The sequence below is a fragment of the Amblyraja radiata genome, chromosome 17 (assembly GCF_010909765.2).
Source record: "Amblyraja radiata isolate CabotCenter1 chromosome 17, sAmbRad1.1.pri, whole genome shotgun sequence".
NCBI classification, from domain to species: domain Eukaryota; kingdom Metazoa; phylum Chordata; class Chondrichthyes; order Rajiformes; family Rajidae; genus Amblyraja; species Amblyraja radiata.
In genome coordinates this window covers 48,092,902-48,109,463 of record NC_045972.1, presented here as the reverse complement: position 1 = coordinate 48,109,463, position 16,562 = coordinate 48,092,902, and the positions used below count along the sequence as shown (strand labels likewise).

The window sequence follows — 16,562 nt, the reverse complement described above, 5'->3', positions numbered from 1 at the left end:
ATGGAGGTGATCGGTGATCAGCGTGGACTCGGTGGGCCGAAGGGCCTGTTTCCATGCTGCATCTCGAAACGAAACTAATTAAGAACTATTGGAAAAGTTTGCATTGTTGAGAGGTACCTTTAAGCAATGATCAATGAAGTAAATAACAGCTAAAACAAAATGTAAAAAAAAACACACAATAAACCAGCAATGGAAATAATAATGGAGATTTTATTGAAGGGATAAGCTCAACATCTTTACAGGAAGAGAAATTAAACAGTGCTCAAGAAGGATCAATCCTCAACTGACAATACAACCATTTTGTAAATCGTTTTCTAATGTCACTGATGTAACAGACCACATCATCTCCATTGGTGAGGGTGTTGATAGAGGGGAACATGATATATATTTGAAGTCTTCCCTGGTAGACAAAAATGCTGGAGAAACTCAGCGGGTGCAGCAGCATCTATGGAGCGAAGGAAATAGGCAAAGTTTCGGGACGAAACCCTTTGGGTTTTGGCCCGAAACGTTGCCTATTTCCTTCGCTCCATAGATGCTGCTGCACCCGCTGAGTTTCTCCAGCATTTTTGTCTACCTTCGATTTTCCAGCATCTGCAGTTCCTTCTTAAACATGAAGTCTTCCCTGGTTTTGCATGGAACCATGTTTGTTCAGAGAAGATTGTGCATTCATCACAGATTCACCAGCTCCAAATTTTCCAAAACATAATAATGAAACACAAGGGGACATACATATTTGCTAAAGATACGTGAATGTGAGTTACTCAAGCTGCCAATATAACCACTTTATTGCAACAAACTTTACTGAGAACACAGGGGTGAAAAAAAATTACAATCTGCATTAATTCATGGTCTGAAAAGCTAATAGATCACGATGCAACTAATGGATCAACACAGACACAAAATGATGGAGTAACTCAGCGTGTCAGATAGCAAAAGGAATAGGTGATGTATCGGGTCGAGAACCTTCTTCAAACTGAGAGCCAGGGGATAGGCAGAGATAGATCGATTCTTGATTAGTACGGATGTCCGAGGTTATGGAGTTAGGAGAAAGATAGATCAGCCATGATTGAATGGCGGAGTAGACTCGATGGGCCAAATGGCCTAATTCTACTATTCCTATGACCTTATGAAAGAAAAATGAGAGATATGGACAGTGATATAGAGATATAGAAGAAATGAATGAAAGATGCAAAAAGTAATAATGATCATGGAAAGATGGAGCCCACATGAGTCCATTGTTGGCTGTGGGCTAAGTGATAATGAGTTATGCAACATGTTTTGATTTATTAGTTACCTAATGCCGTGGCAAATGTTGACATTGGTCAGTATTTGAATGTGAGGGTTTGCCGGATCATCCTCCTGGGATTAAAGACCTCGCACGGTTCATGTTCAAACTGAAGGTAGACAAAATGCTGCAGTAACAGCGGGACAGGCAGCATCTCTGGAGAGAAGGATGTTCAAACTGGTTGCGCAGGGCATGCAGGATCTCATTGCTTTTTGCAAACTTGAATCAAGATGTCAGTACTGCGAAGATATAAACACAAAATGCAATGTCTTCTTCATTTTCAGTCTGAAGAAGGGTCACAACCCGAAACGTCACCCATTCCTTCTATCCAGAGATGCTGCCTGACCCGTTGAGTTACTCCACCATTGTGTGTCTATCTCCGGTGTAAACCAGCATCTGCAGTTCCCTCCCACACTTGTCAGTACTATAGTTGGTGAAGCATGCCAGGGGCAATATCCTTGACTCAGAGGTCTATGCTTCCTTTCCCTTTAAACTTCTTCACAGACCGCTCACTTGATCTCAGCTGAAACATGTTGCCGTAGATATGGGAGACAAAACCGTCGATCTCCACACTGAAGATGTTGTTTTGCTTTGGAATAACTTTGGTTGATGGATGTTGTTGGGCATGAGGGGAGAGGAAGAAAGCAGAACATACATTAGTGCATGTAAACATTCTTCAGTTGCACAGTATTTGAATGTTTTACAACCTATGGCAAGTCTTATTGAGCACTCTTTACTACAATGTTTGTTAACACAGAATTAATATATTGAGAGGATAGCAACAAGTGTAGATCAGATAACATTAAGTTTAAGTTAAGTTTAATAAGTTTATTGGCCAAGTATTCACATACAAGGAATTTGATTTGGTGCTCCGCCCGCAAGACAACATGACATACAGTGTTCAAAAGGGAACTGCAAATACAGTGCCCTGACATACAGTGACAGTTAGGAATGACACATAAAACATTAATAATAAAACATTATCGATTAAACATGTGAATTGAATAAAATACCAGAGCAAAAGGAGGCTACATAACAGAGGATGATTACATGTCACCAGTTGGAGGAAGAGGCATCAAATAAAACTTGTACTTTACTGCCAACAATTATAAACGACCCACCATATTGAATTGTGACTGAGTCACAGAGATGTTACACACCAGTTAATGGTGACTACATTAGAGGCTGAGCAGATCCTTCTTCTTGCCTCTGGCGTGCACAGCCTAAAGTTGTAAGACAACTTGTTCTGTTTGATCTTGTTTGAGCACGCCTGGTTGATTGCATTCGTGGAGACAGGGTGGACCACGTGAAGGTTCCAATCTCCCACCCCTGATCCTGATTTTAATTGAGTTCCCCCACTAATGTCATGGAAACAAGTGAATAGACAATAGACAATAGGTGCAGGGAGTAGGCCATTCAGCCCTGCGAGCCAGCACCGCCATTCAATGTGATCATGGCTGATCATCCCCACTCAGTCCCCTGTTCTTGCCTTCTCCCCATATCCCCCGACTCCGCTATCTTTAAGAGCCCTATCTAGCTCTCTCTTGAAAGCATCCAGAGAACCTGCCTCCACCGCCCTCTGAGGCAAAGAATTCCACAGACTCACCACTCTCTGTGAGAAAAAGTGTTTTCTCGTCTCCGTTCTAAACGGCTTACTCCTTATTCTTAAACTGTGGCCCCCTGCTTCTGGACTCCCCCAACATCGGGAACATGTTTCCTGCCTCTAGTGTGTCCACCTCATGGGATCATAGCATCCCTAGCTAACATTCGGACAACCTCCCTGCTTGAGGTTTCCTGTAGCCAGCCCCGATTTGTTCTGGTCTTTTCTCGCATCCAGTAACCCCCCCCCCAACCCCCATCCTTATAATCAGTCTGAGGAAGGGTCCCGACCCAAAACGTCAGCTATCCATTAACCCCTGGGGCTGGTGGCTGGTTTAATTAAATAACTACAATGCATGGTGTAGTTCATAGGAAATGAGAACAAGGAAGTTTGTCTAAGAGTTGGGCATAGCAAATAAATGCACTCTCATTTTAAACTCAAAGTTAAGCAGAAACATAAACTGGATCGATCAACATAAAAGGCGGGAAATAAAACAGGAATCATTGCAATAGTTTAATGGTTAATTCGCTAAAGTGCTTAATTCCCTTCTCAATATCGTGCTGTCACTTGAGAGTACAGGACAGTGACAATCCTTTATGTGAGGATTCATAGACCACTGAGGATTTGTAACAGTACCTTTAATCTGATTTTCCACCGTGATAATCTTGAATATATGTTTCATTTCCTGCAGGATAATTCCAGTAATGCCGACATAAGAGGGACATTTGGACTTCACCACTGCAATACAAACACATCATCAATACATACGTCAATCTCAACTAAAGTTATAAAATGCTGCTATACTGGTGAGTTGGAATAATTGCCAACACATACCTTGAACAAGCAAATTAATTTTACATTTTAGAAACTGGCTGGATGTTTGCGATATTGTGTCTCCAGGTCATTTTCTCAGAAAATTAACTGGACGTTAAGACGTCTCCAGAAAATCGCAACATCTTAACGTTTCCAGTTTAACTTGTACAAGTTAGAAAAGCTGACGTTATGTCAGCAGAATCTCTTAATACACAAAATACCTGCCTTTAGAGGGCATCTCTAAACACTCCAGAACTGTTTGGAGTCTGTAGTCTGGGCAATGTTCAGGGACTCGGCAACGGACCTGAATGAATACTCCACAGTCATTACAGACTTCATAAAGAAATGTGTGGAGGACTGCATCCCAACAAAAACCTTCTGTGTGTTTCCTAACCAGAAGCCTTGGATGAACCATGAGATCCGCACTCTTCTGAAGTCCAGATCCCGGGCATTCAGGTCTGGAGGCACAGAAGTCTACAAGAAGTCCAGATACGACCTTGGTAAGGCCATCAAAAAAGCCAAAAGGGACTTCTGCTCCAAGCTGGAGGATGAGACGGATGTTCGGCAACTGTGGCAGGGCTTGAATGCCATCACCTCCGATAAGATGAAATCAGGAGGCAGCTCAATTGTCAGCGAAGCATCACTCCCTGACGAGCTCAATGCGTTTTACGCACGGTTTGATAGGGAGAATACTGATGTGCCTTCTCGAGCCCCCATTCGCTGTGACGGTATTTCAGTCACAGTCACAGAAGCTGACGTCAGAAGATCCTTCAGGGGGGTGAACCCTCGGAAAGCGCCTGGACATGATGGCATACCCGGGCGTGTTCTAAAAACCTGTGCGGACCATCTGGCAGGAGTTTTTACGGACATCTCACTTCTAAGGTTTGAGGTTCCCACCTGCTTTAAAAGAGCATCAATAATACCGGTACCCAAGAAGAGCAAGGTGACGTGCCCTAACGATTATCAACCAGTGACACTAACATCTGTGGTGATGAAGTGCTTTGAGAGGTTGATTATGGTGCACATCAACTCCTACCTCGACAAGAACTTGGACCCACTGCATTTCGCTTACCGCCACAACAGATCAACGGTGGATGCGATCTCACTGGCTCTCCACTCTGCTCTGGACCACTTGGTCAACAAAAACTCATATGTCAGGCTGTTATTTATTGACTACAGCTCGGCATTTAATACAATCATCCCCTCCAAGCTGGTTACCAAACTGTCAGATCTGGGTCTCTGCACATCAGTCTGCAATTGGATCCTCGACTTCCTCATCCACAGACCACAGTCTGTCCGTATTGGTGGAAATGTGTCATCCTCAATAACAATCAGCACGGGAGCACCTCAAGGCTGCGTGCTCAGCCCTCTGCTGTACTCACTCTATACTCATGACTGTGTAGCCGGACATAGTGCAAACACCATCATCAAGTTTGCCGACGACACCACTGTTGTGGGACGTATCACTGATGGGGACGAGTCAGAGTCAGAGTACAGAAGTGAAATCGACCGATTGACCAAATGGTGCCAACACAATAACCTGACTCTCAACACCAGCAAAACCAAGGAACTGATTGTGGACTTTGGAAGGGGTAGGATGGGGACCCACAGTCCCGTTTATATCAACGGGTTGATGGTGGAAAGGGTCAAGAACATCAAATTCCTGGGAGTGCATATTTCCAAAGATCTTTCCTGGTCCCAGCACACTGATACAATTATAAAGAAAGCACATCAGCGTCTCTACTTCCTGAGAAAATTACGGAGAGTCAGTATGTCAAAGAGGACTCTCTCGAACTTCTACAGGTGCACAGTAGAGAACATGCTGACCGGTTGCATCGTGGCTTGGTTCGGCAACTAGAGGGTCCAGGAGCGGAAAAGGATGCAGAAAGTTGTAAACACTGCCCAGTCCATCATCGGCTCTGACCTCCCCACCATCGAAGGGATCTATCGCAGTCGCTGCTTCAAAAAGGCAGCCAACATCATCAAGGACCCACACCATCCTGGCCACGCACTCATCTCTCCGCTACCATCGGGCAGAAGGTACAGGAGCCTGAAATCTGTTACATCCAGGTTCAGGAACAGCTTCTTCCCCACAGCCATCAGGTTATTAAACACACCAACAAACAGACTCTGAACTGTAACAGCCTATTGCACTTTATCTGCTTATTTATGTATATATTGAACTGAACTGTTCTGTATTTTTGCTTACAATATTCTGTTGTGCTGCAGCAAGCAAGAATGTCATTGTCCTCTCTGGTACACATGACAATAAACTCTCTTGACTTGACTTAATCTTCCTCAGCACGATACCTTGCGAATTAGAGTAACTCAGCGAGTCAGACAGTATCTCTGGAGAAAAGGAATAGGTGACGTTTCGGGTCGAGACCCTTCTGACCCATCGGGTCGATGTTGTCTGACCCACTAGTTACTCCAGCTTTTTGTGTCTATCTACAGTTTAAACCAGCTTCTGCTGTTCTTCCTACATATACCTTGCGTATACACGTGTACTTTGCTTATTACACAACAAGATTGACGTACCTGTCACAATGGCTCCATGAAAGTCTGCCTTCATCAACTTTGTCTGGATTACATTCGTAGACCTATAAATGTTGTAGGCATGTGTGATAATCATGCAGCATTGACATTCTCTCTAAGACAGTTGTCATTCAGTATGTCAACCAGGAACCCACAACGTTACTTAAAACACATTTTTTTTTGTCCTCAACATGCACTTTAGTCATTAAGTTTAGATATGTCCATGAATAGATTCTGAAAGATTTGAACATTTAAAAAACACAATGCAGCATTTCATAAGATTTAGAACCACGTTTACAGTGGTCGTTTCTATCAGACACATTTTCCAAACATTGTTTACTAGGCTCATTGTAAATCATTTGTAAAAGTGCGGCACGGTGGTGCAGTGGTAAAGTTGTGCCTTACAGCGCTTGCAGCGCCCAAGACCCTGGTTCGATCACGATTACAACTCGACTGTACGGCGTTTGTACGTTCTCCCCATGATTATGTGGGTTTTCTCCCAGATCTTCGCTTTCCTCCCACACTCCAAAGGAGTACAGGTTTGTAGGTTAATTGGCTTAGTGTATGTGTAAATTGTCCCTAGCGTGTGTAGGATAGTGTTAGTGTGCGGGAATCGCTGTTCGGCACTGACTCGGTGGGCCGAAGTGTGAATGTAAATCTTGAATCAGCACTGTAAAATGGTTATGTGAAGGGAAAATGGAGGTCAGGTGAACTGGGTTGAAACTTAAAATGTCTGCTCACCAAAGTTGCTGACTATGTGGCTGCAGGCCTCAGGAAGTTGTGATCCTGCGAAATACACATTATCCTGCTGATGCTGCATATTCGCAACTTTGATATTCCCCGCACTCGTCTGATTGAGGTGGCTGAGTTTCAGAAGGCTGAAGAATATGCAAACCGCTGGCTCCCGAATGTCTGAGAAATGTCCCTGTCTTAGCTCTAGTATTGTTCCACTAATTAACATCTCCCATTGTGTACGTGCCTGTTATCATGACCATTGTGTACAGGGCTGTCGATTGTTTGGGTAATGTGGGAGGGGGCTAAACGGTGGCATTAATGTATATAAAGCATTGCAATTAAGGGCAGTCAGCTGACTCTTTGCTAGGTTGTCAAACCTGTGTGGAGACTCCTGCTCAATAAACGTACGTTTAAAGCAACCCTGGTGCCTGATCGATTATTGTCGAAACAACCGATGTGAGAGAAAAACGTGAATCAACAGAAGGGCCTGTTTCCACGCTGTATTATCTCCAACCTAAACAAAACTCAAGTGTTGCTGACTCAAATAAAGAGTGAGGCAGAGAATTCCACACTCACAACTCTCTGTGTGAAAATGTGTTTCCTCATCTCCGTTCTAAATGGCTTACCCCTTATTCTTAAACTGTGTGGCCCCTGGTTCTGGACTCCCCCAACATCGGGAACATGTTTCTTGCCTCTAGCGTGTCCAAATCCCCCCCCCACCAAATTCTTGGCTCTCGAGCAGCGTCTCATCCAGAGTAATGCCACTGAACATCAAGGAGAAGATGGTGGCATGGTATTTTGTGTGGCTTGACAGCCACTCATCAACCCATCTGTCTTGCAGTGGTCACGTGCAGGAAGACTTGGACAACCGAGTCTGATGGAGGCTCTGCAAGCTCACATCCTGTGTAATGAGTCCACTATACTCTACAAGGATAGTACTTACGTTTGAGGCTTCAAGCCATTGCATAGATCTCGAATGTATTGTTTCCACAGCTCATGCAAAGGGAGGAACAATTCATACCTGAGAAAAGTGAAATGGTTCAAATTAACATTTAAACACCTGCAAGTTATTTGTGTATGAATACACGACTGATCAGTTTACTTTTCAATTTAGAAACTTTATTTTTACATAATTCTGTCATATTTTCTTGGCTTTTTCCCATGGTCAGCTAGGACAGCAGTTCAGAATGTGGAGTTCACCGCTTTCATTAATTTAGCTAATTCAGAGGATACGTGGCACGAGTTCAGAGTGAAGGAAACCTGGATATGGTGTTCATCACTAACCATAAGAATTGTATTGTGTCTTTCTGACATGACACGGTGAAACTCAAATCAGAAACAAAGCTGGAATTGAAAATCAGGCTCGTACAGGGAGCCAATAACCAGATGCACAATGTGCACGTGGAATAAAGAACAATACAGCACGTGAACAGGCCCTTTGGCCCACAACGTCTGTGCTGAACTTAATGCCAAGATAAACTTATCACACCTGACATACCTCTCTATATCCATGTGCCTATCTAAAAGCCTCAGGCCTCACTATTGATCTGCAATGCAATTAACATAATTGTACTTTAAAAAATATAGATCATACCAGTTTCTCTGTGTTTTTCTGCTTTTTAAAATGATCTACAAATGTGCGTAAAATCAGAATGGGCTACAATATTTGAACACAGATAGGCAAACATACCTTTGTTGTTCAGGGTTTAGCTCAAATAGCCTCAATTCCCGCCTCTCTTTAGCAGACAGACACTTTGTCTTCCCCTTCTTTTTCTTGTTCCTTTTTGTGGTCCCAACAAGGGTAAGATTTTTATACAAATAATGATGCGTTTCCTTCTGACTCAACTGGGGTAAACTGGATCTGACAAAGGATGCGATGAACTCTGCCGATTTCTTGCCTTCAGGGAGCTGTCAGAAGGAATTTGTGAACATTTGAAACCGGCAAACAAGGTCGACAAGGTCGACAACCACATTCCTCAAACCTAAGACGCTTGTTTAGCTAATAAAAAATGTTATCTCGAGTTGCCAGGACTGAGGAACTGAGCTATAGGGAAAGGTTGGGCAGGCTAGAACTTTATTCCTTGGAGCGCAGGAGGCTGAGAGGTGTATAAAATCATGAGGGGAATAGATAGGATCTTTTACCAGGTTAGGGGAATCAACGACATAGGTTTAAGGTGAGAGGGGCAAAATTTAATAAGAAACTGAGGGCAAATTTTTCACTCAAAGGATGGTGGGTGTATGAAACAAGCTGCCAGAGGAGGTAGTTGAGCCAGGTACTATAACATTTAAAAGACACTTAGCAGGTACATGGATAGAAAAGGTTTAGAGGGCTGAAGAGTCTGTTGCCATGTTGTATCTTTCAATCAATCAAGAAGACAGTTAAAAGATCAATGGGATCGTTTTTATTATTAGCTAGGAACTGCATCAATGCCTCGGCTTCCTTAGAAGATTGATGAGATTCGTTACGTCGACAAATACTCTCTTGAACACTGACAGGTGCACGGTAGAGATCATATTGACTGGTTGCATCACGGCCTAGTTTGCTAACGATCGCCGATGAATGAAGGTGTTTACAGACCGTGGTAGACACTGCCCAGTCCACTACAGGTCATTAGTGGTCTATGATTCTAAAAATATGATCAACTATTAATATTCCACAAGCACAAATAATTTGTGTTTCAAAATCCATAAAACGGTGCAAAATTATATACCAGCTGCAAGGCAAAAAGGCAAAATAAAACGATCAATACACCAAATGTAAGTATATGATGAAGGTACAGAGATGTATATGGAATAAGGTTTTGGTAGTTGCCATGTGATACTATTAATCATATCAGTAGGTTTTCGGTTGTTTCCACACTGTTGCATGACCCAAACAAGCTGCTGTAAGCATTGGCAACATAAAAGCACCAGAGGGCGCAGCGTACCTGAAGCTCGGACTGGTCCCCTGCATCAGGACGGATCCTGCTGTAAATAATGCCTTCAACAGCAAAATAAAGAAGTTCAGTTACATTTAGGAAACAGGGCAGCGTTAAAGTAAGTACATGGTTATTTCAAATAGAAAAAATATGAAAATCATGCAAAATGTAAGCCACATATTTGGTTCAGTCTGAAGAATGGTCTTGACCCGAAACGTCATCCATTCCTTCTCTCCATAGATGCTGCCTGTCCCGCTGAGTTACTCCAGCATTTTGTGTCTATCTTTAGTTAGGTTAGAGATACAGCATGGAAACAGGCCCTTCAGCCCACTGAGCCCATGCTAACTACTGATCACCTGCTCACAATCGTTCTATATTTTGCCACATATTACTGCATCAAGCAAAGCATTCTGTGGGGATATATTGTAGTCAAATGAAGCATGCAGTGCGAAACCCTGTAAGTGAACCATTAGAAGCCATAAAGCTACAAATATAGGACTGCAAATTCTTGAACAAAGCACACATTGAGTTGGCAATTAATCATTTTAATTCCCTTTACTGCTGCAAAGCAAAGCTGTTGCCAGCAGCACAATTAAACCAGGAATTTAAAAAAAAATCTAATGCACCAGCTGAATCATCAGAAATATTTTATTGCATTTCTGAGGAAGATGAATGACATTTCTTAATATTGGAAACCTAATGTAAAATATCGCACATGCATGGACCAGATCCGTCTTTTTTTGTGGATGGAGTGGAAGGTTACAAAGAAAATAACTATTCCCAAGTTATAGGAGCAGAATTAGGTCATTCGGCCCATCGAGCACTCAGCCATTCAATCATGTCTGATCTCTGCCTCCCAATCCCATTTTCCTGCCTTCTCCCCATAACCCTTGACATCCGTTCTAATCAAGGATTTGTCTATCTCTGCCTTAAAAATATCCACTGACTTAGCCTCCACAGCCCTCTGCGGCAATGAGTTCCACAGATGAACTACCCTCTGAGTAAAGAAGTTCCTCCTCACCCCCTCTGACTAAAGAAGTTCCTCCTCACCTCCTTTCTACAATATGTCAGGTTTAAATCCCAATGCCACACCTCTGACCTATTACACAATTCCAGATTGTCATGTGCTTTTGTCAAAACATTTTTAAAACCTTATTTGAAACATATTTGAAGAATTATTGGCTGGTCCTGCAAATGAAAGTTCTTTGTAGCTTTCATTTCCATCATCTGCTTAAATGATCAAAACACTTCACAATTGCTGACTGCCAAGATAAGGCAAACAATTTATTTAACATTTTTCTCAGCTATCTGAGTTAAACAAAAATCAATTCAAAGCCACCAAAGGTAGTATAAATCCCAATTTTACTGCCTGATACGTTTGTCTTCAACTAAGTATACAGCAATGATTACAGATAAGTCACCTGCCATTTTTTCTCAATTCTGACTGTGGCTGCACTGATCAATGATTGAATAGAGCCATTTGGGTTCCTACTCGATCATCATTTTTTTGGTATTAGTCTCCAAGTGCTAAACCCATAATGCAGATGCTGCTTTACAAAAAAAGATACAGAGTGCTGGAGTAACTCAGCGGGTCAGGCAGCGTCTGTGGAGAACATGGATAGGTGACGTTTCAGAGTGCTGGAGTAACTCAGCGGATCAGGCAGCATCTCTGGTGAACATGGATAGGTGACGTTTTGGGTCGAGACCTTTCTTCATTCTGATTGTAGACTTGTCCATTTTATTAAAGTTGGTCATGAATAAGGGCATTTGCCAGGGGAGTGGGTGGCATTTGTTGGGAGAGAGATGGCATCTGCTAGAGGAGTAATGGGCCATTCGCCAATGGAGTGGGGGGGAGGGGAGGGAGCATTTGCCAGGGGAGTAAGATGGTGTTTGCAGGGGGAATATGGGGGACATTTGCCGGGGTATGGGGGGAATTAAAGAATCCCCTCCCCCCCCAGTCTCCTCACACTCTCCTCTCCCCACTCCCTCTCTTCCCAAGCGGGTGCAGCAGCATCTATGGAGCTAAGGAAATAGGCAACGTTTCGGGCCGAAACCCTTCGGGTTTCAGCCCGAAACGTTGCCTATTTCCTTCGGGTTTCAGCCCGATCCGCTCCATAGATGCTGCTGCACCCGCTGAGTTTCTCCAGCATTTTTGTCTGCCTTCAATTTTGGAATGATCTTCACCCTACCATAGTTACCCAACCAGATGCAACTAAATTTAAGGTAGCTCTTTCTTCCTGTCTGGCTTAAGTCCTCCCTCCACCACCTCCAGTTTAAATTCGATTTGGAATATTTTGGAGGACCAAGAAACCAAGAAGAACAAGAACTCACTACTGCCCTCTCTCCCCCACGACAAAACACACGGACAGACCACTGTTGCCCCCTCGGTTGCCGCTCCCTCCCCTTCACACTGTAGCAGACCACTGCCCCTCACACACAGCAGCAGACAGCGCCGGTGTGAGGCCCATCGCCCCCCGCTGCCCCTCACAGCAGCAGACAGCGCCAAGGCAGGGGGGCGTGAACCGCATCTCGCCCCCGGTGTAGGCCCAGTCCGCCCCCGGTGTAGGCCCAGTCCACCCCCGGTGTAGGCCCAGTCCGCCCCCGGTGTAGGCCCAGTCCACCCCCGGTGTAGGCCCAGTCCGCCCCCGGTGTAGGCCCAGTCCGCCCCCGGTGTAGGCCCAGTCCACCCCCGGTGTAGGCCCAGTCCGCCCCCGGTGTAGGCCCAGTCCGCCCCCGGTGTAGGCCCAGTCCACCCCCGGTGTAGGCCCAGTCCACCCCCGGTGTAGGCCCAGTCCGCCCCCGGTGTAGGCCCAGTCCGCCCCCGGTGTAGGCCCAGTCCGCCCCCAGTGTAGGCCCAGTCCGCCCCCGGCCTCGCCCTACTCCACTGCCCCTCACAGCAGCAGACAGTGCCGGTGTGTAGACCCCGGTGTGTAGGGCCTCACCCCGCACCTCAGCCCGCGTCGCCATGGCAGCAGGCTCGGCTCGGCGCGCCGTGATGACGACAGGAGGAGGGCGGCGGCGCGCAGTAGTGACGGGAGGAGGAGGCGGTTGTCATGGTGACCCCGCCCCCATCACCGCCCCGATGGGCCGAGTGGCCGCCCTCACCATGCTGCAGCTCCTGCAGGTCTGTAAACACACGGTGCACGGGGGATAATCCACCCACACACACACACACAGGTTACATCAAATAATGACCTCAACACAAGTGCAAACACACCCCCACACACGCACCCACACACACACAACCCCCACACACAAGCACACACACAAGCACACACACAGACACACCCACACACCCACTCACATATCCACATACACACACACAACCACACACTCACCCACACAAGCACACACACACACACACACACACACACCCACACACCCACTCACATATCCACATACACACACCCACACACACACACACACACACACACAACCACACTCACACACAACCACACTCACACACAACCACACTCACATACACACACCCACCCACACACACACACAACCACACTCACACACACGCACTCACCCACACTCACATACACACACTCACCCACACACACACAGACAAAACTCCACAGAAGCTCATAGTGTTGTGAATGGATCTCAGTTTACAGTTTAGTTTTATTGTCACGCGTACCGAGGTACAGTGAAAAGCTGTATCCAGTCAGCGTGCTATCTAGTCAGCGGAAAGACAATACATGATTACAATTGAGCCATTCACAGTGTACAGATACATGATAAGGGAATAACATTTAGTGCAAGGTAAAGCCAGCAAATACCGACCAAGGATAGTCCGAGGGTCCCTGATGAGGGAGATAGTAGTTCAGCACTGCTCTCCATTTGCGGCTGGATGGTTCAGTGGCCTGATAACAGCTGGGAAGGAACTGTCCCTGAATCTGGAGATGTGCGTTTTTACACTTCTGTACCTTTGCCCGATGGGAGAGAAGGGAAGAGGGAATGGCCAGGGCGCGACTCGTCCTTGATTATGCTGCTGGCCTTGCCGAGGGAGCGTGTGGATTTGACTGCCCCTAATGCTGTGGTGTTTAAATAATTCCTGGTTTATTTTGCATGCTTTGCTGTAGCCTGGCATTACACTGCAGTGTTAAGTCAGTCCAGCATCATTAAAGAAATGTTTCGAATTGATTTGGAAAGTTTTTAATAAATTAACGTGTCATGTTGGAACAGTAGCAGGCCAAATGGATAAGACAGATTTGGAGGGATATGGGCCAAACGCGAGCAGGTGGGACAAGTGAAGATGGGACATGCTGGCCGGTGTGGGCAGGTTGGGCTGAAGGGCCTGTTTCCACACTGTATGGCATCATGACTCTAAATGACGTTTGTAGGTTAATTGGTCCTCTGTAAGTTATCCCTAGTGTGTAGGGAGTGGATGAGAATGTGGGATAATATAGAACTAGTGTGAACGGGTGATTGATGGTCAGCATGGTCTCGGTGGCAAGAAGGGCCTGTTTCCATGCCATACCTTTAAATTAAAAAAAAAAGCATCTGAAAACAGGCAGTTTAACATATTTTAAAGTAATTAATTAAAATTCCACCTGACAGCACCACAGCATAATGTCACTCAACAGTACAGGCAGCTATTTATTAAATATCTTCTCTCAAAGAAGTTTCAGAAAAGATCAAGGTTTCTTTGCAGATCTTTTCCCCCAATGACATGTAAAAATGTGACTTTAACACAGTGTGAATAATATGGTGATTGATTATAACAGAAGCATCTAAACACTGTTAATTTTCTTCTGATCTGAGCAAGTCATGTAATCCTCGGTTGGACAGGTCTGACAGATGGCTTCGCTCACACCTTTATTAATTGCATCCTGCACAGTGTTTGTAGCATTGGATGGAAGGCTTCACAAATTACATTGGCATGCCTGAATAAGCCTGTTCGGTATTCCGACTGCACATGCACAGGTCATAGGTTGCTCGGGCATGGTATACATACACATAAAAACAAACAATAATAGTGCAAAAATACAAAACCGATGCCCCTAGTCTTTGCAGTACAGAGTTTATTAGTAGGTACACACAATTGCTGGGGAAACTCAGCGGGTGCAGCAGCATCTATGGAGCGAAGGAAATAGGCGACGTTTCGGGCCGAAACCCTTCTTCAGACTGATGGGGGGTGGGGAAAGAAAGAAGGAAAAGGGGAGGAGGAGGAGGAGCCCGAGGGCGGGCGGATGGGAGGGTGGGAGGAGACAGCTAGAGGGTTAAGGAAGGGGAGGAGACAGCACGGGCTAGCCAAATTGGGAGAATTCATTATTCATCAATATGCACCTCATATTCCGTCTGGGGTCCTTGCGTCCTTATGGCATTAACATTGAATTCTCCCAATTTGGCTAGCCCGTGCTGTCTCCTCCCCTTCCTTAACCCTCTAGCTGTCTCCTCCCACCCTCCCATCCGCCCGCCCTCGGGCTCCTCCTCCCCTTTTCCTTCTTTCTTTCCCCACCCCCCATCAGTCTGAAGAAGGGTTTCGGCCCGAAACGTCGCCTATTTCCTTCGCTCCATAGATGCTGCTGCACCCGCTGAGTTTCCCCAGCAATTGTGTGTACCTTCGATATTCCAGCATCTGCAGTTCCCTTTTGAACAGAGTTTATTAGTAGGTCGTAGTGTTTACTAGCCTGATTGTTGCAGGGAAGAAGCCGTTCCTGAACCTGGACATTCCAGTTTTCAGGCTCCTACATCTTATTCCCGATGGCAGGGGTGAAATGAGTGTGTGGCCAGTGTGGTCATTCAACAAAGTGCAGCACAGTGGTCACCATTTCAGATTTTACTCTCCATATTTGAGGTGTTGTTTATCCTTTGAACAGTGTGTGCTGATTTGGAAGCCAACTAATAGCAATTATATGACCAATCAAGCGTAGGCTGAATTATCACACACAGCTGACTTGTGATGCTTATTGAAGCACATTGTGATAATGACTATCTTTACTGATGTTTGTTCAACTCCATCACACAATTCAGGCTAAATAATTATTCAGTTACTTCGCTTGGTGACATTTATCTCCAATTATTTAAATATAAATATTCCAAAATATAAACAGAAAGTAAAAGAGATTAAATCACAATGTGTGAACTGAATATGAAGCTCTCACTAAAAGGGTCTCTCATCAGCATTAGGTTAGTTAGAGTCTGGAACAGCTTCTTCCCCTCTGTAATTAATCTTATGAATGGTCCTTCCATTGGGTACCATTACGGACATTGGACTTTGTCTCTGGAACTGATGCGCTACAATGCTGAGAACTATATTCTGCACTCTGTATCTTCCCTTTTGCTCTACCTAGTGTACTTGACTTAATTGTATTTATATGTCGCATAATCTGATCTGCTTTGCAAACAAAGCTTTTCACTGTACCTCGGTGCACGTGACAATAATAAACCTACAGCTAAACCAGTTTTGTGCCTTGCACGTTTTCATCAATAGCCAGAGGTGAACTGTTGAGAGGAAGGGTTTATTGTACAGGTCATCAGCATGTCTCCATAGGGCATCAAGTACACATGGGAAGCTTGCCTAAATGCAGGGACTCCCCACCCCACCCCACCCCACCACCACCACCCCATCCGACTACTAATTGAAGTGTCAGAACATTGCCGAAGGTTCTCTTGGAAGTCTGAAGCCAGCATCAGCATTTTGAAGGGGACACAATAGACTGTCAAT

General features: G+C 45.0%; 1 protein-coding gene across 2 annotated transcripts; it reads right to left on the bottom strand.

Moving 5' to 3' along the window:
• Positions 1 to 190: 190 nt before the first annotated feature.
• On the bottom strand, positions 191 to 12,947 carry pop4 (POP4 homolog, ribonuclease P/MRP subunit). 2 transcript variants are annotated; one of them, XM_033036434.1, is made up of 7 exons: positions 12,829 to 12,947; positions 9,896 to 9,948; positions 8,659 to 8,876; positions 7,912 to 7,989; positions 6,237 to 6,298; positions 3,522 to 3,623; positions 191 to 1,885 (listed from the first exon to the last, which is right to left on the bottom strand). In XM_033036434.1, the coding sequence occupies exons 1-7, from the start codon at positions 12,851 to 12,853 to the stop codon at positions 1,749 to 1,751; spliced, it is 675 nt and encodes a 224-aa protein (XP_032892325.1). In that variant the 5' UTR covers positions 12,854 to 12,947; the 3' UTR covers positions 191 to 1,748. The 2 variants fall into 2 exon arrangements, with proteins under 2 accessions (XP_032892325.1, XP_032892326.1); XM_033036435.1 differs by lacking the exon at positions 7,912 to 7,989.
• Positions 12,948 to 16,562: the final 3,615 nt, after the last annotated feature.